A 26996-nucleotide genomic window follows, 5' to 3' on the forward strand; every position below is an offset into this window, starting at 1 on the left:
TTCATTAGCAAAGCTATAGGAAGATCTTCCTATTGATCATTTCTACCCATTCACAGCAATGTCTGTGCCATGCTGTACTGTTCCTTCATTTGTGGCACTGCATTTATAAACTAGACCATTGAAATTATCTGACTTTAAATGTAATGCTGCTCTAAAAATGTTTTAGATTTATTTTAGAGTTGGGTTCCTTTTTTTTTTATCACATTTAGATGAGAGTATCACCAGTTTGCCCCACAAACAATTGCATTAGCAAAAGTCAGAGTGTGGGAGCTGGAACAATTGGTGACTTTATGCAGGCAAGGGTTGAAAACTCCTATAACTATATTACTGCCAGCAAAGCAAATGCGAATGGTAGCACGCTCACTGCCTCTGAAAGGAGAGCAGGTGCTTCCACACAATGTGTAGCATGTCTCTGATGTTACTCAGAGAAATATATGCGGAAACTTCTGGCTCCCTCAGGGTTTATGTCTGCACGTGTGTCTCATGCAGAGAACATCAGGGAACCCTGAAGTCAGGAATCTGAGAGTTGCAGAACCCCCCAAAAAGCAAGCAAAAGGACTTATAGCTTTTCTGATCGATTATTTATGGGAAATGCAATAGTAAAAGAAATAATTTTCCCCAAAAAAGATTATTATATCTTAGAATTTACTCACATTTGCAATAATCTTCGTGTGATGTTCTGGCTGTCATGTCTTATGGCTAAATTAGCAACTTTTCAAACATTTACATCCTATAAATAGAATTTAGGGATTTTTCTCCTACATGTTCACCTACTTTTTATTGGGATAATGAGTTGAGGAACAACAGGAAGAATCTTGTTTCCACCATGCTCCAGCAGGTCATGGACTCCTTGACGTGCAAAAAACTCATATGGAAATTCTGTTTCACAAAGCCCATCAAAGAACAAAGGCAGAAAGTAATGATAGTCCAGATTTTCAATCTCTACCTGAAAATACAAAATAAATAAATAGATAAATGCAATTTTTCAGTATTAATACAATGCGATCAGGCCAACAGATAATTCAAGCCACCTACACAGGCATGTTTAGTAAATAATAATTCATTTTTTATCACTGCCGAATATATTGAATCCCAAATATGGTTTATGACAAGATATTAAAATACAGAAATATTAGATCTAAAGAAGGGAATGAAAATTAATATACTCCCATATATTTTCACTTTTTGATAAGTCAGTACCAGATTCTTATATTCTTGCTTATACACTTTACTTTGCAATTTACTCATAGGAATCAAACCAGTCATTTCAAGAACAATACTCTGCCTCTTTCAAAAAATTTTGATATATCTTCACTTGGACACTCTAAACAACAAATAAAAGAATCCTGTAAGCAACAACTATCCAGCACAGCACAAATATTAGTGTTTGTACATAATTCCCTAATTTGTTGAATACTGACCTAGTTTATTTGCTATTAATTTCAAGAGCAGAATTATAAAGAAATACCATGGTTCTCTATTGTGAAGAAAAGGTATTTATGTACCTATTTTTAACAGGAATTTCCTTTCAATCCTAAAATACAAAGCCTGCTAATCTTAACAAGCTATGGAGGGATTTTGCACTCTAGTTTTGTTCCCTTTTCCTTCTTTTACCCATTAGGACTCTACCACAGACACTCAGGCTAGCTAGGGAGAATCAGAAGTTTGTTTATGGCCTGTCAAAGCTCTGAATACAGCTGAGAAGTGACTCAACAGCAATGTATTTTCTGTGAAAAGAATATGATCCTCCAAATCACTTAGAGACCAATCCATCTCTTTAAGAATGCACTTCCCCCTTTAAAACACTGCCTAGCTGCTACCGAATTTTTCCAGAGAGATTTGGTAGTATACACGTAAGATTCTTCACACCTAACAAGCTTTATCACATAGGCCAAACTGAAGCTCCAAATATCCTAGATAAAATTTTTCTGGTTCAGCAAAAAAAACCCCTACCCACCATATTTCAGAATGAAAAACACAGTCTCACTTCAACTGTGGAAGTCTGAACTAAAGCAGCCAAGAACTGAACTTTACGATTCTTGGGTAAATCCCACAGTCAGGAAGCAGCACACAGACATCCTCTGTTTGAGGCCATGGTTCATTTTTCTCTTCACTTGACTCTGAGTAGATCTGAATTCTGATCTTGCACACCTTAGCTACCGACTTCAATCTTTCATGTTGAAACAGATCAATCCATGTAAATAAAAATTAACTGGAACTGATACTTGAAAGTAAGTATTACGCATTTGCTGTGAGCACCTCACTACTGGCAGACATAGTGCCAATGACATACTAACATAGTCTCATGTGCACTGATTGTTAATCTCTTACAGGAGATTAAAAGAGCAATTGCATAATACCTATTCACCAATGTGGACAAAATCAAGTCCCAGTAGTGCATCATGAAGAAAAAGGAACAAAGGAAACTCACATTTCCTGTTTCCTCAACATCATATATTGTTTGTTTCTCTGTAATTTTTTCTGATTGGCTTTTTTCCTTCACAAGAAAAAAATCAGATGCCTTTATCAGTTGCCTTTATAGCCAGTATGAACCCAGGGAAATGGCCTCAAGTTGCTTCAGCGAAGGTTTAGAATAGATATTAGGAAAAAAATTCTTCACAGAAAGGGTTGTAAAGCATGGAACAGACTTTCCAAGGAAGTGGTGGAGTTGCCAACCATGTGTGGCTATGGTCATTGAGGACGTGATTTAGTGGTGAACATGATGGTGGTGCTGGGATGACATTTAGGCTTTATGGTGTTTTCCAACCTTAATGATTCTATTAATATGTCAGGATCCATTTGTGAGAAATTTCAAAAATAAAAAAATAATTAACTAACACAAATAAATTAAAAATTATTATTATTAATAAATAACAAGAATGAAAATATATTCAAATTCCTAAATTTATGGGGTTTGTATTTCATGAGGACATTCAGCATGCTACTAGCAATACTCATTAGATGATGAAAGAAATCTGCTCCAAAAGTCACAAGAAAGTTGTGTCAGGTACTAAGGGACCAGGAGGTCAAAAAATCATTCACAAAAAAGCAGGACCAAGAAGAGGCAATTTTTTCATGTTCTCTGTCAACAGGAAAATAAAAATTCCTTTAATATTTCTTTTCAATGTTTAATTTGTAATCTATAATGTTTTGTTATTGAATGTTTCAGTTCCAGAAAATCAAAACCAAAACCTGCAACAGCAACTTGTGTCTAGAGAAAGCTTCAGATCTTAAAGAGAGAGATACAATCAGTTGTATGTCAGCTTTTTTTTTTCTTTTAATGGGTAGTGTTTCACAAGGCAAAACACCTTACCACTGTCTTATTGAGAGGGCGTTTAGAATGAATTCCTTATATGGGCATTTGACAACTCTTTCAAAATTATGAAGCATTTCCACAGTGAAAAATATCCTTGATACACATCCTCGCTAGGTTACTGAATCAGAATTTGCATCTATTTTGCTCCAAATACACATACGTCTCATTTCTTTTCTCCCACTCTTCATAAATATCTCCCACAGCTGTAACTTCCAGTTCTCTTTCTTCTCAAAGATCTGGTATTTGATACTCCGCACAATTTTTCCCCTGCTTTTTTTTTTTTTTTTCCCCTTGAAATCTGCTTTTTCTGTTTCAGATATGAAGAAAGCTTCTGTATTTAGAAGCTTGTCCATGTTTTCCAGTAATAATAACAAGTCAATAAAAGATATTATCCTTATCTATCAACTCTGTTTTATGGTTACATATTACATATATATAGGAATGATATCTCATATTTAAGGTAAATACGATTCCAAGATTTAAAAACAACTCCATTTTTTACACACAGCACAAAAGATTTATTAAGAGAAATTTTACAAAACAGACATATGACAAGCTGTAGATGATAAAGTAGTTGAGTCTACTCCTCAATTAGTTCCAAATCCCTAAGTGGTTGGCAACTAGCATGGCTCTGAAAATGATTTTGGTTTCTAATTTATTTCTTGAAGTGTCAGCTGTCCAAGCACACAGGCAATTTTTACTTAGCTTTTTTTTGCTCTATAATAACTCCCACAACATGGAAGCCAGAAATATTTTGTCTTACATTCTATGGTGTGAAACCCTTTACTTCTGTGTTTACTATTCAGCTTTTAAAAGTAGCTATTATACAGCTGTTCAGAGAAAAATGTGATTTTTCTGTTTACGCCTACAAAATCCTTTTGTTTTTTATATCCACCCACAAAAAAATGCTGATTAATGCTCAAATTCTTGGCAAAACTTGTCCACATCTGACAACAATGCTGTAGCTATGGATTTTAAGAAGAAATCTCACAGTAATTATTATGAACTTCTGTACTGGTAGTTTGTAAATTTTGCAGACAGAGCCTCTGAGTTTTTAGTAAACAGAGACTAATAAAATTAATATATAATATATGATTAAATAACAAAAACAACCATAGAATGAGTAAAATCATCTGTTTAATGAAATTTCCAGGGTCCTTATATGTTCTAAAAGCTCCCTAGGTGAAAAACAGTTTATAAGTGTTGCTTTATTGCTACATAAAGCTAATGTACAAGATAGGAGGAAACCAATTGCAGTATCACAGTTAATTTGTTCAGGAGTGAATCTGTTCCTAGGAAGCAGCCCATAGTGAGTGGCAAGTCTGCAGCGACAAAGAAAAATCAGATAAAGATTCTTGACTGACAATAGAAAAATAAGATTTGTGGCTAATCTGCCTGATAGATGAAGAAAACAAACTATTTGGGAGAACTTAAAGTACAGAAGAACTTTGACAAAAATTGTATGATTGGTCTTCCTTAAAAATTTAATGTAAAATAATCTAGTAAACTAAAGACAAACCTGAGTTTCAGAAAGTACTGTTTAAGACACATAATTTAATTTTCCATCTCATTTCACACAACTGATTACATAATACCGTGTCTTTGATCTGATTATCCAAAAACTGAACGTGATCTCCCAGAAACATTATATCTAACTGTGTGTGTACTCATTAATGTCTTTATCTAAGGCATTAAAATTAAGTAAAGAAACTCTGGAATTGTTAGGTTGATAAGGACAAACAGGAGTTTTTGTAAGGCTAGTAAAGATTTTGTAAGGATTCTTCGGTAAAATAATAGATTCTCTTAAGATTTACTTTCATATCTGTTTTTTGGGTTAATGAAAAGAGAAAAACATGAACATTTTTCATCAGTCTCAGTTTTTAACTTCTTTTCCACTTTTTCTTCCAAGATTTCTTTCAATCTTTCTTTTTTTTCTTCCAATATCCTCTACAAATAGTCAAAATGACTATTTCACAGTTTTTTGTTTTTTGCTTTTAATATATTTGATGCATAATGGCATGTTAATTTTAAACTTCATTATGGAGCGAGTAATTCTCATTAGTATTTCCCAGACTAGCCTAGATAGATTTTTCAATATGCTAATTTTGCTTATGGTTCAAAACACAATTCCACTGTTGCGTTTAGTCCCTACAAGTTTTCTAGCAAGAAAATACTCTCTTTTTAGTCTGCTGTATTTCACCTTCCTGTAGGGTCATACTACAATGACTTTGTCTTGAAAGACGTTTAGTCTAAGTTATTACCTGTGTCTTATCAAAACAAACAAAAAAAGACAGTTGTGCCTATATTTTCCATTCTGCAATGAAATGCTAAAATACTTATCTTAAAAAATGTGGAAGATTATCAGACTTGGAAGAGAAACAGATAATGGCAAGGGATGTAATAGAAATCATTTAACTCAGCCAAAATGTATTTAGAGCCTTTTTATCATATTCTGTAGATATTAAACTTTCCACAAGAAGTTAAAAAACAAAAGAAAATATTTGCCTCCTATGGCAAAAAATTAAGAGAAATTAAGAGAAGCAATAATAAAAAATGTCATTGGAGTGTTACTATACTGGCTATCTGAATTTAGCTTTGAAATAACTCCCCATGTAAAAATAAAACCCAAAACCTAAAACCCTAAAAATACAGAAATGTTGATACATAATAATTTTGAACTTACCATATTTTCTACTACCTCCATGTTAGTTACAAAAGTAACAGTTACTCAGGAAGACAAACACCATGAGTCCAAATGTCCTCCCCTTCCTCCTTCTTCTCCCCACTCTATACACTGAGCAGGACTGATAGGCCAGCCATATGGCCTGGAATATCCCTTTGGGGGATACAGGGGTCACCTGTCCTGGCTGTGTCTCCTCCCAACCTCCCATGCACCCCCAACTTCCTCACCAGTGTGGCAGAGCAAAAGGCAGAAAAGGCCTTGGCGCTGTGTAAGCCCTGCTCAGCACTAACAAAAACATCTTGATATTATCAACCTGCGTTCAGCAGAAATCCAAAACACAGCCCTATACTGGCCACTGTGAAGTTAATTAACTCTACTCCAGCTGAAACCAGCATGATATGATAACCAAAACATTTTGTTTTCAGCTACCATAGCTAAAAGTGACAATCTAATCTTACTCAGGTTATTGAGGTAAGGAAAATTAATAGCCCACATGAAGGTCATATTATTCCCTAAATAACTAGAGGATCAATGACTGGCTCAGAAATGGAGGCAAGGAGAAGGAAGATACAAATTTGTGTAAAACCTTCTCCAGTCTGAAATCTCTTCCTATAAATGTAACTTAAGAATTGATTTTTATTAAAGAAATGTGAATCCCTAAGTCTGTGAGCCACACCATCCAGAAGATAATCTAGCACATTTCTGTGAGAAAAGGATTTTAATCCTGCATTTTCATTAATCTTTTTAATTGTGCTGCTGGGATTTAAATTTTTAAAATATACACCTCACTGATAATACAGAGCAGGCAAGTCTTGACAAATATAGATGAGGGTTAGTGTATCACCCAGGAAAAAAAACAGGATGACAATAAACTGTTGGATTATGGGATATAGGCCTTAAAGTATGATATACAATACTGAAGTGACAGATTAACAGCAAGGACTTCTGCTACAGTATAGGAGTTCATCAGTGTGACACATAAATAGTGTGACAGGAAATAATTTGAGCCAACTAATTAATCATTATGAGCTACCAATACGTTGCAGCTATGAAAAGGCTAAATATTATTTAAAATGTATGAGCTATTTCAAGTACAGGTAGGAAAGCATTAAGGCTACTACACAAGGCAGTCATGAGAGCTCACCTGTCATTATCATCAATTTGCCCTAATATAAAATACATAGAATATATTCTCATTGATTCCTCATTGGAAATGACAGGGACAAATTGGTATATAGGAATATACCAAACTGAAAAGGAAATTAAGTGCTAACTTGTTCTTATTTATTTTGACTCTGATCACATTAGATTATCTGAGCCAACTGACTTCTAAAAATGCATATAAAATATACTATTCTTTCAATATAGCAAATAATTGTAGACTACACTTCAAGGATTCCTTTCTTTTAATTGATGGGAAGCATTATAAACAGAAGATGAAGCACCCTGAGAAAAGGGCTCTGTAAACATGACTGTGACAAATGTGGAACGTACCTGAGAATTGTTCTCGTGAAGCAAACAACAGACCACACGATAACCTCAGTAGCAGACAAACGTATTTCTGCTACCTCAGAATGTATGCTTATCTAGTTACATCCTTCTTGCTCTTCAAAGGCTCGCTGACACCTTTTCAGACATGCAGCTCTTCTTGTTTTTCTTTATGTGATTTATTAATGTTCTCTGAGTTTCACAAGCACAGTAATGTAAAACTTTACAATAAGAGAAAGAAGGATTATTTCTCTGCATTTTGTTAATCTCTCGTGTTTGCAATTGCCTAATATGAGCATTACATGATACATAAATTGCATATTTTAAAGCCACATGATATTGTATGTATTACAGGCACCTGCTCTGAGAGGTGAAATGGAATTAGTGACTCCACTGGGGTCTATAGCCTGGTAGTAGATTAAGTTGCAACATCTAAGAACCACCCTCGATTTACTTATGCACCAGCAAGAAGCAGAGGACAAGCTCTGTTCCTTTACTACAGAACACGCGAAGGATTATCATTGCAAAGAAGAAATATTCAATTTTGCAGACATTTTATCATATCCCAGTGGACAACTCTTCTCTGAAAGCGAAAGCAAAGATGCTAAGATTGTCCCAGGCAAGAGGAGGAGGTGAGGTAGGGCCCACTCTCCAAGGCTGTGTTTGAAGACAGAAGGACTACATAGAGCTGGTTGCAAGACCCTCCCACTACCTTCTGAGGAAGATATACTGATCTTCATTTATTTACTTCATGCATTATGAAGTTAATTTTAAACATTATCAGAAGAATGAATCAGTATTTTCATCCCCACAAAACACATACAATGCACTACGTCAGTGAAGAACTAATTTAAAATTGTCTTTTTGGAAATAAATATTCTTTTGTTCCAAGAAGGTTTGCTATAATTTTAATAGTATGAAGCCTAACACCTGATGTTATTTTTAAAGAATTGTAAAGGTAAATCAGGAGAGTGTTAACTGATTGTATCCCATTAGAACTAGTGGCCAAATTATTGAGGTTTTTTTATTACTTTTTAATGTTCTTTTCCTTTCTTTTTGCCAATTTTTTATGCATATTTGTTTGTCAAATTTAATTGACATTATTTGGTTTTAATAAAAATAACAAGAAGCAAAAAAGCTAGAGATAAAGAAGAGCACTGGGACAAAAGTGCATAAAAAAGTGTCTGTGGGAGATGTTAAATACAACTCTCTGAAGATGTATTTTGTTTCAATAACTAAACTATAGCAAAAAATACCATAAAACCTTCTACAACATAATGCACAACTAGAATTGTCCATCCATCCAGTTTTTGCCATGTTTGACATATAAATGTAGTGACAACCTGGCAGTTTTATGGTGTTGGAAATTGTGGAAACTTATAAAACATATCATTAAACATTGTAATTTGTATTTTCACACACAATTAAAAAATAACAGAAATCACGAAAACAAATTAGAATAGTGATTTTTCAGTGATAAGAGCATTTTATGATACAGTTGCTATTAGCTTCAGACTCTTGACATTTATCTCATGTATGAAAATGACATTCCTCCACAAGAAAGCGCAGAGTCTGAATATTTCCACATAACCATCCACAACCCAGAAAGATACTATAACACAGTGGGACAATTGCCATGAATGCTGTATATCTAGGCCAGGAACTCTTGCGTCTTACCAACAAAGAAGTTATGCAGCCAAATCTTCCTGAAACGAGAGAAAGCAGGACCACAATACATCATTCTTCACTAACTTCAGGACTAGTATAGAGGAAAACCAATATGTTCTCACTACCTCCAAGTGTGCTTGAGAAACAGCATGGACCAAGAGTAGTTTAGGAGCAGATAACTATCTTGAGGACATGAGGCAATCACCAGAAATCCTTTGTCCTATGGCCTCAGAGAGTCCTGGGAGATGGCTCTGAAGTTTCATATTTTTCAGTCATAACCTGATGGAATGAAATACCTGAGACAATGTGCTAGCAACACAGAAAGGTCTCCAAGGGTAAACTGTAGACAGGTGAATCAAATAGTAAGTGAACAAATTGCAGATATTGACAGAACCCAGAAATGGAAGGGAACACTGCACCATCTGCTGGCTGACACCAAACACTGTGAAGGTGTTCTCTCTATTTCAAGAGCAAACAATGAAACAAAACAGGCAGGATATTACTGAAAATATCAAGGTCAGATTTTGGAACAAACCATCTGTGTTACCACAGAAAAGTTAAAATCCTCCCCTTATGAAAATCTATGTTATTTCAAGGAAGTCAAAATTCAAGACTAGCAGATAATTTCCAGAACTCATAAGCAACAGCATGACTAACAGATGTTTGCATGAACTGTATCTACACTTAAAATCAAAACAGAGTGTGAGTCATTCTCTGAGCCTAATGCTCAGTAGTATGGAAGAGAAAATTTCTGTACAGCTGAATTCTTTGATTCTTTGTACAAGACAGGGTAGCTGACTTTAGATTACATACTGTAAATAGTCTTGGTAGCTGCTTATCCTGAATCATGGATGAGCATTATCTAGGCAAATAAGCACTAGACAGAACCATAGCAGGGGCTGAGTTACCTGCTAACTTAAACAGTGCTGCAGTCAATGCTCAAGGCCACACTGTGATATGAACAACCCTGTTAGTTTTCTAGGATACATGTGGATGTTGGCATGACCTGCACAAACTGAGATGGAATGAAGAGCAGAAATACATCCGAAAAAAATAATTCAATAGAAGTTGCCTTGCATAATTTTTAATATTGTATTAAATAGATCAAAGCATATATGAGGAAAATTTTAGGTGCAGTTGAATCAATCAAGACTATTAACAAAGTTGACAGCATTACTTTCATAAAGCTAAAAAAACACCAGCTTTGGGAAGAGATTAGAGTGGCTTGTGGCATCTAACATCGGTGTCTATGAAATGAAATACCTGAACACAACTGTTACTTTGATAGAGTCATTGAAAATGTCATTTAACAGTTGGAAAGACGTCTTCAGATGACTTTCAGTCAATACATGCATATGGCCATTGCTGGGTTTTTCTCTATTAAATAATATGCTGTGAACAAATTCAATAGAAACTTAAATACTGTAAGTATTAATTTGCTTATTTGTGGTATATTCATTTAGTTGTGATAATTTATCAAGCTCTAGTAATTTGGATTTCTGTGCACACTGTCATGCCAGCCCATAGAGAAGTTTTCTTCATATGTTGGACACAATTTTAGTGTTATGATAACTGAGTACACTCATAGCGATCAGGTAATTCAAAAGATCTTTCTCAATTTCTCAATACCCATAAAAAATCTACAAGGTATACAAATATAGCACTTCAAGTGGCCCAAATGACTTAAGACGTTGAATTTAGAATTCCTTCCTCATGCAGTTCTGACGTCATTATTAAGCATTTATCTGATCTCTCAAGGAAACTTTTCCAAACTGTTTTCATTCCATCAAGACAGACTAAGCCCCCAGAAGAATGGAGCAGTTCTGGTAAAATGGACAACATTAAAATGGACTACAATACTCAAAGGCTTTATTTCGTTGAGTTAGAAAAGTAACAGATAGAATTCTTCTTTACATTTAAAAAATCAAAAAGCTTCTGTAGTGTGGGTAAACCCAAGGATAATTTGTCTAAGTTCAAGAGAAATTTCCTATAGTAAAATGTGTTTTCCGACTTAGCAACTCAACAAGTTGGTAAAGGATTATTTTTTAATTAGAACCATGACTAGCAACCCAGCTTTAAATATTAAAGCATGTATCTTTTTTTCTTGGGCATAACAAATTTTATATATTTCTTTTGTTTCAATGTTAAATTTATCTTGAAAATTCACGTGTCCTGTAATACCAAAAAAATGTAATTTCAGACAATTTCTTGTTTACAGAGTGCATATTACTGAGAGTACAGATGAATTTAAGAAAGAAAAATTAAAGCATTTTATTAGTGCATTTTTCCATTTTTAAAGTGGTCTTTAATTCTGGAAACAACAAAGAAAAAATTTCAGATTATTTTCCTAAGATCCCAGAATCCTTCTTACATTTTGAGATCTACTTTGCAGCCATATCTACATAGTCACAGATACTTGCAAAATACTCCATTTAAAATACATGACTTAATACCTGAACATGCTGTAGATATTGTGACAGTGGTCGCCAATATAAAATCCTACCACTAATACACATGAGTTGAAGACAATAATATTCTAAATATATATATATAATAAAAATATTTGTAATTTGCATAGCAAACTTAAAAAATGTTCCTAATCAACTCCTTTCAAAAACAGAAGCCATTAAGATATCAGCTAAATTTTGGGGTTTTAGCTCAAAATTAGACTTCTCACCATTAAAAAAAAAAGAGTATCATATTTACTAAGATTATTTAGTATGGTACTCATCTCTCACAGCAATGCTTTAAATTTTAACCATCCAGAATACTGACTCAAGAACCTTTATTCAGGCTAGATGAAACTCTTCCAAAAATTATGGGCAAGGACAAACTACCACAGAAGCTCAGATAAATAACAACTGTAGAATATGGCAATGATAGTTCTGGCTGATTTTTTATTTTCTTTGAAGGTAATAAAAAGTGTAAACCAAAGACAAATTTGTGGAAAGTAAACTGAACTTTTATAAAATAACTATCAGTTAAATAAAGTAAAATAAATAACAGCAAAATGGTTGCTAGAAAAATGCTTCAATATCTCTGCAAGCCTCATGAATTACATTATACAAAATACAGTATCACAGCACTGTAAGTCAGAGTATATTTCACAGGATCATTGCCCATTTTTTTCTCTTTTCTATTCAGTTTATCAGTGAAAGATGAACTGTGCGTTTTTGTGTGTTGCAGTCTGCATTTTAAATGAACAGATTTTTAAAATAACAGTTTTTCACTAGACGAAACAAGATCAGGTCATTGGATTTGCAAACTGTTCTTAAAAAAAACGCACTGAGGAGGTCATCACATCGTGTGGTATGTGTCTCTAAGTTATAGTATTGATATGTGTCCTAGGTATGTATCTCTGTAAGTTACCTTCATGAGATGATTTTTGATCAATACTTCTAAGAATTCTATGTTTAAGAGAGTTTCTAAGAAGAATGCTTTTCTGTTTTGACATTGGCCAAAAGAATAAATGGCAACAAGTTATGTACAAAAACTTGAGAAATTATGCCTATACCTGTGGGCTTTTTTCCCAATGCTCTGCCGGCCATAGCTTTATTCATTCACAGTCAAATAGCATATATAAGTAAGTAATGTCAGTAACTTGAACATGAAAGTTCAATGGACTAAAACAGTTGTCAAACATAAAGGAAAGATTACAAGATTAAAAATTACTTGTTTTCCAGGTCATATTAAATATAACTGCTTAATAGGGGCAGAAAGGAAGTTAATACAGGTAAAATAAGCCACTGTATTTGGTTTGCTTTACATTATTTGTGTTTAAGTCCTGTATCAGACTACTTTGCCATGTACTCATAGCTGATTTATGGTTGATATGGTTTTATGCCCAATTAACAGGTTCTCAGGTCTAAATTCCTATGTATTTTTTGTTGGTTAACAGGGTTGTAGAGTTTGGGGTAACCTTATTAATGCAACCATTCCTCCACATTCTCTAAAGATAAAAGTAATTTTGAAAAGCTGAGACCAACAATGAAGACCTGTTCATGACCCATTACTGGAAATCTAATTAATTATTCTCAAAAAGAAATATCCAGAAGTCATTAAATCCTAAGAATGTAAATTCTGCATATCTATGCAAAGTAAATGGAGGGTGCACATTTTTTTAAGTAATCTTCAAAATAACATTACTGATGATGGTAAATGCCTCTCACTACCAAGGCAGGATCATTGAAACCAGTAGAAAATCTCGTTGCTACATGACAGATTCTAATGAACAGATAATGTCTCAAAAGTGTACAGCCAAAGTTAGGAAAGAAATTCAAATTTATTTTGAATATTGGGATATCCTAAATAAGATGCAGAATATAGGAACTGAATGTGAAAATTGAACTTCTTAAAAATTGAACTTCTAAAAAACAGATCAGAATGCAATATAACTTGCTGATGGAGCTATTCTGAATGTGGGCACTGCTAGCATCATCAAACATAGAAGCTTAACATACTAATTTTATGAATCTCAAACTACATTCTGAATGAAATGCAGTATAGTCAGACTGGGAAGAAATGTGTTAAAAATCTCATTTAGAGAAATAATTCAAAGGCATTACAATGTATAAATATATTACAACTACAAAAAGACTTAACTAATGCAATAAGGATCTCAATTCTTAGAAACCTCAGCATATAATAGTCATCCAATGAAGAAAAGCCTTGTGCTTTTTCTTCCACAGACCTGTTTCCCTAGCAATTACTATAACATGATGTGTTTACTATGCAGTATGGTGAAATCTTAGCAAGCTTACTAGGAATTCTGCACTTCAAAGAAAACAAAAGAAAAATAATAAAAAAGTAGAGAGGCTACCATGGACTGAGTTCCAAATCAGTAGCATTTGGGCTTTAATCACTCAAGTTATTCCACTGTCTCCTTAGCTACCAAAACAGTACTATGTAATGCAAAAGAATTGCAAATTTTGATCTATTTTTCACTGATTATGCAAATATTTACAATATGTAAATATTTTATTAAAAAGTAATTGAAATTTTGCATAGCTGTCCAATTCTTACATTCTTGTAGTGATACTTCAGTAATTTCATTTGCTATCTGGAAGATGCAGTTAAATTAATGGGTGTGTCAGTGATTTTTCTACACTAAAATCTCTTTGGACTAAGCTGAGGCATTTTCCCAAATCAGTAAATTAGCACTGTTTATATTGTCTCATTGAGGCAGGATACTAACCTTGCTGTGTAACTAGCTAAAGCCAAATGCTTGTCACTACAGTTCTTCTACAGATTTTCATTTTTCAAAGTATGTTTGATTTGTCAGCGAAGGCTTACTCGTCACCCTACTTCAATAAGCTTCCAGGCAGCTTTTAAGCTCAGTTAGGATTCAAATGTACTATAAAGACTAATATAAACATATACTTTTATGCAATGTAAGATAAACCTGAAAAGTGAAATAATAAAAAAGAAGGAAATTGGAATCTGATAAAGATTCATGTTCATAACTATAAAAAGGACTGTGGAATGTGAATTTGAAAACAGGGTGCACACACATTGCTGGAACACTATGGAAAATCTATCACAATATACTTTATTATTTCCCATACCATCATTAAGTATCAGTTATGCCTAACAATACCTTAAGATGCAGACAATTAATCAAACCTCTGCAGAAATACAAGAAGGTTTTGAGTAGACTTAATCAATATTTTAGAAAAGCAACAAGTATTTTTGTTACTTAAATAATTCAAATTATATTTGATAGATCATTCAGTATCTGCCATGGTACTTACAGCTTTGTTCCTATACTACAAAATTCAGTAAGATCAGTTAAACTTTATAACAACTTCCTCTAATCACACCAGACAAGCATTCAAGATGAATATTCTCATAGAACAAAGAACACTAAAAGTAATTAAATATATTGAGATTTAAGTGGTCATAATCAACTTTCAGACTTAATACTCTGTTAAGATTGATGGGTTTGTTTTTATCTGCTGTGGTATTAGCATTACAACAAAAGATGTCTTCTTGACAATACCCAAAGAGACTGAAATAGGATCTTTAATATTTAGATACCAACTATTTCCAGTGTAAAAACATGTAATTTCATTTTATTAAGTAAAATTACTTCATATATAAGGTCTGGAATTTCAATGGACAATTAAGGATATGATGTTGGGCCAATTCTGTACAAGAACCAGGGCGCAAAGTTGTGATTTGTGCTCTTTTTATATAACTATGTCACTAGTTTAAGCCTCATGTCATTTGCAAATTCAGTTGATGGCCCTAGTTAATCATTTTAAGTAAAGAGATCTTGTCTTTGAAGTCAAAGGATGGCAAGTATTAACCTCTCATTTCAGAGAATGAATTTACACTATAAAACAAATAGCCATGTCTCTATTTCAGATTGAGGAAGAATGGTTGAGGAGTCTGGCACACACCATAACCTCCAAAGACTGGTCTTTGTGCACAGGCCCTGCAGGGAGGAAGGAGACAGTGGAAAAAACGCATAAACATAAAGTGATAATGGCTAGCAGGTTTAAAAAAGAAAGAAATATGAATCTGCCATTATAAGTCAGAGCACCAAACTATTTCAAATCTCATAATAGCTGATACTGATACTCCAGTAAAAGGCAAAAAAAAAAAGCCTGTTAAAAACCTGTTTCTCTCTCACACAGATTAATGAGACTTATAAGCTTATAAGGATGAGTGTATTATTCAAATCGTGAAAATTTTATTTATTCGACAGCTAAAGTTCTGATTCTTGAGATGAATAATTTCTTAGCCTCAGTGGATTCCCGTAAGGATATTTTCCACTGCATGAGGATTTCTTATGCACTGTATTATTAGCATGTGATATTTTCTTAAATTCATACTGGTAAGCATTGTAGTTTTCCTCATCACTCTATTCTGTATTTTGTTTGCCAGTGGAATATGCTCTCAAATAAAACTCCAAGAGCGAAACTTCAGGCCTGTGACAGTAATACCCAATCCTTCAATTTCTTATCACCAGCCAAATCTAAGACCCCACCCAGTGACCAAGATGTGGTTTAAACTGCACGTGAACAGGAATAGCTTCCAGCTCCTCAGCACTAGGATAATTCCCAGCTATGTCCAGACTCCATGCAAGGGAGAAAGTATGAGTGCATATAACCATTTCCTCTAAATCTCTGTCCTCTTTCTGAGGAAAAGGCACCTAAACAGGGAGGCTAGAAAGTGTTCCCTGCAAAGCCAGGCCCCTCAGTGTCCCATGATAATATTGTGGCAAGCATCTATTTCACAGTTCAGAAATAAACTAAGATTGTATCATCATACTCATGACAGTTTGGTTCAGTGACCAGTGAAGTCTCTGGAAACCCCAGCTGATTGGTCAGAAGCCAAATCCTCAGTTTATTCCAAAGGCTTGTTAGGCACACTAATTTTTAAGTAATGGATTATTGTCATCTATTACCAAACTGATGAATTATCAATTTCAACAAGATTTCCTACCATAGTATAAAATAGTCTCCAGAGGTTGGGAGAGTAGAAAACTACTAATGCGAGCAAAGTGGAAACCCCCCACCCCCCAATTTGTTGAAGATGAAAGTTTCATATCCTCACCCTACAACCTCCTGAAAATTGTGGGTTTAGTGCATCTTAATAAAATTCTTCTAAAAATATTAGCATGCAAACAGTGAATGAGACAAGCCAAAAATCAGATGATGACATTAAAACATTCAAATATCTGAAACTTGAATATCTGAAATTATTCTGAAAATCTGAACAGCTTTGTTGTACAATGTGATTCTCATAGCAAATCAACAACTTTTTGCAGTCAAAATATATACCACTATACCACAGTTACAATGACAAATCCTAAAAGGCTTTAAAAATCAAGAAAAAAGCTTGCATATATATACATATCCACATGCTGTTTTCTTCACTTGCTATTACATTCAAAAGTTTTAGCAATATTTTTAACTACAATGAAATTAAAGATGAGATAACAGGTTGGATCAAGCTCTAGAAAAACCCTTATTTGTATGGTATTTCTTACTGACAAACTGTACGATCTCTGTGGAACTAACAATTTTTGTGAGCATCATGCTGGGCAGAGTACACTTTATGCTTGTGTGTGAATGAGGTAATTTTTTGAAGGAGTTAATCAACTTCTAGAAAAGGGATAAAACCTCTGGGGTATATGTTCTGTGCAGAAAGCTTCTTCTATAGAGAAAGCTTGAAATTAGGCTTTTATTCAGAATGAAGACTAAAAAAGCAGGTGTCATGAGTTGAAGTTCTTTCCCATCCTTGAATTCCCCTAATATTTAGTAAAGCAGGACTTCGCACTTGTAAAAAAACCACATTTGTGTTAAAACAGGAACTTCAAGTTCAATTTTCTCCTCCAAGCTAGAAAAATGTGCAAAACATTTAAGTCCAGTTTTGTTTTGGTCATAACAAAATCTATAACAAACAAGTAATGTATCTAATTGGAACAGAATTATTTTTTCATTGCATATAAATGTACTTGAAGAACACAGTAAGGACACTCAAATGAAATAGCCCACGGTTATTTTCACAGTCATAGAACACTGTACTGTCATGCAATGTACTCATCAAAGAATTAATATTAATTCAAGCTGAACAGATGCATAAATCTTGAAGAGGATACAAATGTTCCTATATATTACATACCATCTCCATTTAAAGTCAGCTTTTCTCTATAGAGAAAATGTTTTTCCTGTCTAAACAACCCAGTGAAGCAGCGAAGCCTTCCATTTTTATTTTTTTTAAATTCACATTTCTCAGACTTGTATTCTGCAAGACCCTACTTACTAACCCTGAAAACAACGCATGTTGACTTGGAACACTGTGATATCACAGAATAAATTACTGGAAAAGATGGATAGAAATAGGAAGTTTCATCCAGCCAGTTTGAGAGGTCAGCTTCAGTCATTCTGCAGAAATGCAGATTGCAATCGGAGTGAACCAGGTTACACTTGACATCTAGAAAGGCAAATAAAGATCCTGACTAGTACAGGAACAATGGAAGTCTGACCCCTGGGCATAACCAGGTATTAAAAATTGTCAGCATATACAGGCACTAAACTGGTTCACTGACAGAGAACTAACTTGAGCATGCAGGTCATGAGGGCTGTAGAAGCTGGCACAGAAGAGAAACAATTGTGAAAAAGCAAGCATCTACTAAAAGAAGACACAAAAATTTATTGTTCTTTTATGTAAGAAGTACTCTCCGACAAGTTTGATGGAAAATGAGACACCATTATGTTTTATCTGATTATTTAGAAAAGCAATATATTTATTTTGTTTTCTGAACAAAACAAATTTACTGCGGAAATCTAACTACTGAATATATCTTATAATTTATTACACAGACAAGAAAAGATACTACTAGAAATATATTTTTCCCACCAAACACATTAAAATATAATTTCCAAGATTGTTCTCAAATGGAGAACTGTCTACCACAGAAGTAAACTTATTTCATCACTTTTTTATTTCACTCCTGCAGAAAACAATGTATTAAATCCAGGTTTATTTTTGGCCTTATTAACATTTTAGGTCAATAACAGACCAGTATTTAACAAAATAGTAAGTTTAAAAATACAAATATATTTGGCATTTAAGCAAATAAAAAATCTTTGAAGTTTGCTTTAACATTACTTGGATTTCTTCAAGCTTTCCCTACAAAAACTAAAAATTAAATTTGCTTTAATTTTCCATTGCCTTATGATATAGTGTCTATATTTTTCTAAAGAAATATTATTTTAATGGAGTTTGGGTTGCTTCTGAAAGTACAAATTATGCATTACAGAATCAAAGCTGCCTATGCATTGACCTCTGTACAGAAGGTGTCATCTCTTCCTGACAGAACTTAATAATTGGCATTCATTGGTGAGACGACAGAAGAGAATAAGGAACAGTAAGGGCTCTCGGTCAGACACTCTACGGATCTCATTAAAAAAGTTGAGACTCACATTAATTGTTAAATTAAATAGATGTATACAAAATAACCAAATGGAAAAATAGTTTTATTTTAGACATTTTTATACGAGACTATATAAAAAAACTTTACTTACATCAAGATGGATTGGTTTCTTTGCATTACACTTAAACCAGATGTTTTTCAATCAGAGAAACATGCAGTCTAACATGATCTATTTTATAGAAAATCATGGGTTTTTTTCCTTCACTGTTTTCTTCCATGATTTTGTCAGACTTTAGGGTTAGTGTCTAAGTTCTATAAAAATCCCTGTACTGAATCTGTCACTTTTAAAGATGTTATTTGGGCTTCCTAGTGTGACTTTAACATTATAATGTGGCTACTCACTTGTGTTATTAATTTAGGCCTGCAACGACTCTGAAAGGGATAGATCAAAGAACAAATATGAATAACAGAATAGAAGGGCACATTCACTAATATTTGAAAATAGATAGTCTGTTGTAATTTTCACCCCTATAGACGACTTCCCTTTGCCTCTGTCACTCCAGAGTACCTTTTACTTTCCACAGACTATACTGCAAATCTCCTGTTTATAAGATGAATAACATATGGATATTGGTGTCTGAAAATGTACACAGCTTTATAATTTCAAAATCATTCCTAAAACTACACCTATAACTATTTATTCAGTACTTATAATTACTTAATCAGTAAACAAGTACTAGCGGCAATTTTAAATATGTACATATTACTATAGGTGAGATGGTATACTCTGTATTTATCTATCTTGAGTGATAACAGGTTCTAAAATGTGTCTACATGTACAACAGCCTTTTACTCCAAGCTGACATATGAAGAGGATATCAACTGAATTATTTGCACACTTCTGCAAGTATAATTCCCGAAGATCTATGGAATTTTTCCATAATTATAATTTTTCAAGGTTAATTTGTCCAGAAAATATTCTCTGACCTCTAATGAACATAATCACTGATGAATAATAATTGAATAACTTCTTCCTGCTTCATAACACTTAAAACAGAATGTTGTATGAAAGACAATACATACAGGAACATTGACTTTGTCAATTATGAATTTTTATGGCCAGCAGAATGAGGGAGGGGATTTTACCCCTGTACTCTGCACTGGTGAGACTCCACCTGGACTGCTGCATCCAGTTCTGGGGTCCCCAGCACAGGAAGGACATGGACATGTTGGAGCAAGTTGTCCCTGGGCTGGACTATGTGACCTTAAAAGGTCCCTCTCAATCTAAACTATTCTATGATTGTATTATTTAGCAAGGAAATCCACTCAGGCCAGAAAAATGCTTTTCCCTTGCAATGAAAAACTCAAGCTTTAGCCAAGGTATAAAAATCACAAAATATGATAAATTACTTTTCTTATTTGCAATGTACAAGCAAAATTTAGTGGGTTGCCAATCTAGCTGAATATGTACTTTCTAAGTATGGGAAAAAAACAGACAAGTCTGTCACAAAAGACAGACTTAGGAGATATCAAAGAAGGTGTTGTGGAGCAGACAAAAATCTGTATTAGACTCTCCTGCCACTGTTTTTAACAAGCTGCTGAAGACTTACAGGTGCAATAAATGCTAAGGTCATATAAAGTTATACTTTTTTAGAAAATAAATTTTACCTCTTTTTTAAAAAAGGAAAATAAGTGCATGTCCCTACGAATTTAGTTTTAAAAATACTTAAACTATTTCAGAAAATTATCAGAATGGAAAGTCAACATGTAAAAAGCCACTGGATTAATTTTCTGCACAACGTTAAATTCCCTCTTTGTATATGTGCACCACTGAATTCAACACTTTTTCAAACTTTAAACCTTACATTTAATGCAAAGAAATAAAGTGCAAACGATCAGAATTTGAGTTATTCAGGCAGTGGTACATCTGGTAATTCCTGACTTTCAAGTTTAAAAAGTCTCATCGTAAATAATGCTCTTCTAGCCTAGCTGTCATATGTAGTCCCATGACATTGTATTTTTAGCACCAGATTTTTTTATTCACCATTATTCCATACAGTAGTAACTCATAATTTTTTTTAATTACCTACATAAGAAAAGTGGACATTTCACTAAAAAGAACAAAATATGATTCTAAACAAAGATCATTAAATACTACTATCGTAAGTGTCAAAAAATTCAGAGGTGATTTGGAATCATGGGATAGCAAATTATTTCTTTACATTAGCACTTTCAAATGTACATGAAGTATGTAATGTGTTTTTGTGATTGAATGTGATTTTGTCATGAGCTAAAAATTGCCAAGAAACTTATCTATGAGATCTGGTAGAGAACCTTAACCATGGAACTGTTGTGACAGTACTGAAGACTGTGAGGTAGATTTTTGTCCTATTTAGAGGGAAGGGAAGGGAAGGGAAGGGAAGGGAAGGGAAGGGAAGGGAAGGGAAGGGAAGGGAAGGGAAGGGAAGGGAAGGGAAGGGAAGGGAAGGGAAGGGAAGGGAAGGGAAGGGAAGGGAAGGGAAGGGAAGGGAAGGGAAGGGAAGGGAAGGGAAGGGAAGGGAAGGGAAGGGAAGGGAAGGGAAGGGAAGGGAAGGGAAGGGAAGGGCCTATAATGACCATCTAGTCCAACTGCCTGATCAATTCAGTACGTGTGTTACTGAAGAGAAAGACAACTGTTAAGCTCGGTATATAAAATTTGGAGACATAATTAAGAATGACTAGACATCAAGGTTTAAGAAATGAAAATCAGCTGTTCTCTACTGAACTCTCATATTGAGAGTTTACGACATTTTTTCTCCCACAGTAAAATATATTTAAGTCTTCTAATTTAGTTGGATATCTAAGTAATAGTGCCTAGTAGTCTCTTTGCTAAATGTCTACCAATATTCAGGTCACCTGAAAACAAACCTGTTTTGTTTCATTTTTAGGGGGGCCAAAAAGTTCCATGTCACTGTTGTTTATTGCTGTAGTTTGATCTCAAAAAGAAAATATCTAAAAATATATTAACATTGCTGGTGCTTTCTACTACTTTACAGATACAGTAAAGTTTAATAATAAATATAAACATGAACTCCAAGCATCTTAGAAGAAACTTTCAAACAAAAACTAATCAGAATATAAAAGTCCTATCAGTTTATTAGGTAGCTACTGATTAAAACAGTGACTGCAAGTCAAATTTACTTTTTTTAATAAAAAAGGTATTTCAGTCTAGATCTCTTTGTGTCTTATTCAAATTCAACATGCAAATATAAGAAAGAAAACAGCCATCCATGATTGTTTCATCACAGACCACAAAAGAATCCATCTGTTTATTTTGATTAAAAATATTATTGGAGGGTTTTTCACTGACAAGGTTGACTTAGATAGTAAACAACAGTCTGCATTCATTATTGCAGGAAAAGATATCTATGAGATCTAAGTTAAAAATCCAATAAATCACTATTTTTGTTGCTTAATGCAGCAGCTGAGAGTACTATGAGGTTACAGACCTGCAGTTTTACCACTGGTATGTTTTTCTCAGAAATACAAACTCAAAATATTCTAACACATATGCATTTTTTTTTCCTAAGAGAACAATGATTCTAGGAATGTTCTTGTTCATGATTCTAAGGATAATAGCAAAGACATAATAATAACGGGGGCTAAAGAAAACCACTACTTCAGAAAGATTAAAAAAAGTTATGTCAAACTGAAAATTATGATATGAATTGTGTAATGTGTAATGAATTGTGTAATTGTGTTTCCAACACAAACTGTTTTTGCTCGTATGGTAAAGTGCTACTCAAATTTGCATATTAACACACTTTCAGATGTAGGAGCTCCAGCAGTCTAATCTGCTCAATTCACAGTGGATTTTCACATAATTTTCAGAAAAAGGGACATCATTCTCATACTGAATTCCTCAAAAATTCTATGAAATGGACATGACAAAATAGCAACAATATTAACAGTAATGTGTCCTGCTCATTACCAAAGTAACTGAATGAACACATGACCTGAAATGCAATGAGTGTTACTAAATGCAAAACAAGCCATACAGGTGAAAAAAAACCTCCAGCAAACTGGGAAGATGACCTCAAGAGAAAGGCCAACTCATCAATCATTCACAAATAAGTAAAAAAGACTATGCTCAATAGGCAGCTGTACCTAAGCAGTAAACGAAAGGTTAGGATTTGGAAAACATGGAATAGAATGAAAAGCAGAGAAAAAAATTATAGTGCAAATCACCCAGAATATGGTAGGAAGTAGTGATTACTTTTTTTCAAATGAAACCTCAGGGTAAAAATGTTCAGAGATAGTGAAACAGTGAGATAGCATATAAAGATTTAGAAAAAAAGCCTGAGGAACTAAAAAACAGATTATCATTTCAAAACAATGATGAATAAAGACTATTATATTGAAAGCACATGAAATAATGAATGGTATATGTGAAAACTGATTGGTAGCTTCTGCTCTTCCTGTTTTAAAAAACCAGCAAAGAAGGCAGTGAAATTGAGAAAAAAAATTAAAATAGTAAATATTTAGTCATAAATGCATAATCAATGCATGGAACTCATCAAATAATGATGATGAGTTCAAAAAAAGTAAAGAGATTGAAATAACTGAATAATCATTCTTTCATCTCCTATTGAAAACATTTTCAATCATTAATTTAATAATACAACGAAAGACAAAAGCCAATCCCTTACAAAGTACGTTGGAGAGTCAGGAATGTGGGATACCCTGTGCTTCATTGTTTCAGTCCATTTGCAACTAAAGGAAGGAATTTTCAGACAATTCTGCATTTCAGAAGAGGCAGTTTCCCTCTCTTTCCACTGGTTCTGGTTGAAACAGAACTCAAAATATAATAGATTCAGGCTGCTTCTCCTTTTTTCTAGTATAACAGTTTCAGTATTTAGTATAAGTGGTGCAGAAGCAGTGCTATTGTACAGATGAGGAATTGGACAAAGAAATAATGCTCAAGGAAGCTAATACAAAGGCTTTGCTTTTCACGTATTAATCAAGGTGTTTAGGGAAAAAAAAAATCTAACCTTCTAGAGTCATACCAACTTCAGGTTGGAACTGTGTGTCAAAGTTTTAATAATAATACAGTAGTATGAAAAAATTCCCATGCAGGACAAAGAGGGCCAAAAGCGCTGAACAGGCCCTTCAAAGCATGTCAACTTCTTCAAAGTCAAGCAAGCATGGCAGAAGGACAGCAAAAATGCATGTTTTCCATGGAGATTACAGAATCTTGATAGAGGGAAATTTTAGAAGAGCTCACTTGGACACAGCTCTGAGCTACCTGATCCAAGTTGTTCCTGCATGGGGGTTTGGACCAAATAAACTTTAAAGGTCATCTCCAATCATAAAGTATAATTTACTTTTATTATAGCCCAGTGTGAGTATCTTACCTCAGCCTGTACTTCTGCACTCTCAGAGTAAAAGAACCCTTTTTAGTGCTTATCTCCCCATGGAATGCAGAGTTGCCTCATAGTTTGCTGCCAATCTGCCAGTACATGCAGTATCGCTTTTTCCTTTGCCATATCATTATGGGTAATACAGCACATTCTAACTCAAACTTTCAACCATTTCTTAAAAAAAATTACCAAGAATTTAGGACATTTACAAGATTTTTTTCAAAACTTAACTACCATGCATGTTTAAGAAAACATCATGTTTCAATAGTTTCTAATTGCTAAATCCCCTTGTAGTAGTGACAAGCAGTCACCTACTATATGGGTATTTTGAAACAAAAATGATGTTCTGCACTAAAATGCCAGACAAAGATATTCTATTTACTGAAATATTTTCATGAGCATTGAAGACATACTACTTAAATACAATATGTGTTTCATCATTACGGTACACATTCAAATACTTAAGCACATGATCGTATATTCCTCTTAGGTAAAAGACATGTTCAAAATAGTACAAATAGAGAAAGATAAAATTACTGCAGAACTTCGGACAATGTAGAGGATGCAGTAGGAGGGACGAAAGTTATTCACTGGCTCATGAAGCTCCTGTATGCTAGAAACAATGCTTATTCAAAGAAATAAAGCAGGATAGAAGCATAAAGCAGTGTTTTGTTTTCTTTGCCTTATTTGTTGATTTTGCTAGGGGAAGCTCTTCAGAACCACTAGAGATTACAAGTACTGAACTTGAAAATTTTTGTCTCTGCTTGAAAATTACATCCTTCCAATGTATTGGGATGAGTGGAAGATTGAAAAATAGATTCCATGGAAATGTGGAAGGAAGAAAATCAGTGAGAGGCATTATCAAAGTCAGCTGCTGGAGCTATAGTTATACCAACTATAGCTGTTGGAGCCCTGCTGTTGGAGCACTTCTGTTAGATATTAAAGGAAAAAATGCTGTGAAGTAGAGGGTAACTGTATGAAGTTACACCAGAACCTCTAAAGGTTTAAGTGCTACATTTAATAATAATGTATTTGTATCAAAGCTACTGACAACAATTTATCTTAAAATAAATACAGTTATGAAATATCTGAATCTCTTATTGTAGGGTGCATCCTATTACATAAGCAAATACTGAGAGCAACAGAACAGAATATTGCAAATAGGACAGCATTTAAATGGCATAAAATTAATGGATATATATGTAAATATGATTTAATTAGAAGAACTCAAAACATCCTAGAAGCCATAAAGCCATATAGCAGGCATCTGCTGCAAGAACAAGGATGGCTCTGTGTTTGTATTGTATTTCTAGAAACCTTTGATAAAATGGTGCATTCCTACCTGTGAAAATCTACTTTAATACCTCTGTAATGAAGAGCTACAGAAGAGACAGTGTGATTCTGAATGGGAGTCTAGCTTATGCCACATGAGAAAAATCTATGTTAGTGCATTAGTCAGGGGAAGTATGCTTCTTTTGAAACAAATCTCTCTACCATCCTTACTAATAACAAAAAGTGAACTTGGAGCGCTTGAATTGGATTCCATTTAGATAAAGCAAAATGAAAGGATGTGCTCCGAGGGCTAACTTAGACTATTCCAATTGCCAATGGGTATTCAACGCACGAAATCCAAGCACAGATACCCAGACATAAATCTCCCATAACTCATATGGTATAGATGTAAAGTTATCATGACCAACTGTTTTACAGACCTGCTTCTATTGCACCTTACTGTTGTAAGATGATGATAGCTTGAGTTTGTCCCAGGGGAAGTTTCCTCTTACTCTTGTCTGTAGAAGATGTTTCCAGAGGAAACATTTAGCACAGTTAGGTGTCTAAAATTGCAGACAGGGATCAAATCCATCAAAAGATTCTTATGGAGACGAAAGAGCAACAGGATAAAAAGGAAAGTCCTTTAATATAGTGGTAACTTGTTGAAGTACAGTAATGAGAGATGGAACTGAGTATCCAGTTTCTGTGATGTGGAGAAGTTACTAGCATGATTCCAAAGGGTTATGTGCTGGCCCGTGCTGTTAAAAATAATTAGAAAATGGTGATAGCATGATAGATTCAGTCCATTATCAGTAAAGGCAAAGTAATATATGCAAGGAAAAACAACAAACAATCCTAATTATACAATCCTGAGGGTACTACTCAGGAAAGAGACGTCAAAGCCCCTGCAGACAGATACCTGGAAATGCATGAACAGCATTTGGCAACAGTAAGAAAGGCAAATAAAATGGCTGCAATTATTAGTAAACATTAATGGTCATAAAGCTTCATTACATCAGACAACAAATTCACCACGCTTGGTTGCTGCAAAATTTTGTACTCACATGACTCTAAAGAGGGAGTAAAAGAAGTCAAGAAGATAAAGAAAAGGGCAGCATGGATTACCCAAGGCACAGAACATTTTTGCAGAGTGGAAAAAACTAAGTAGGCTAGAACTATTCTATTTAGACAAAGTGATGACTGAGCAGCATACATCAGAACCATGAACAGTGGAGGTGTGAACCGATAATATCTCAACGTTCTTTTTCATAATACAAGGGAAAA

The 26996-nt window shown here is 34.1% G+C and overlaps 1 protein-coding gene across 1 annotated transcript in view; it reads right to left on the minus strand.

Annotated features, from left to right (window-relative positions):
* PACRG (parkin coregulated) overlaps positions 1 to 26996 on the minus strand; it is a 212781-nt gene that overhangs the window by 103556 nt on the left and 82229 nt on the right. The window contains exon 4 of the mRNA XM_066315853.1: positions 775 to 946. Coding sequence (XP_066171950.1) covers positions 775 to 946 — 172 coding nt within the window. The remainder of the gene's footprint in view (positions 1 to 774; positions 947 to 26996) is intronic.

This window comes from Sylvia atricapilla, chromosome 3 (assembly GCF_009819655.1).
Source record: "Sylvia atricapilla isolate bSylAtr1 chromosome 3, bSylAtr1.pri, whole genome shotgun sequence".
Taxonomy (NCBI): Eukaryota; Metazoa; Chordata; class Aves; order Passeriformes; family Sylviidae; genus Sylvia; species Sylvia atricapilla.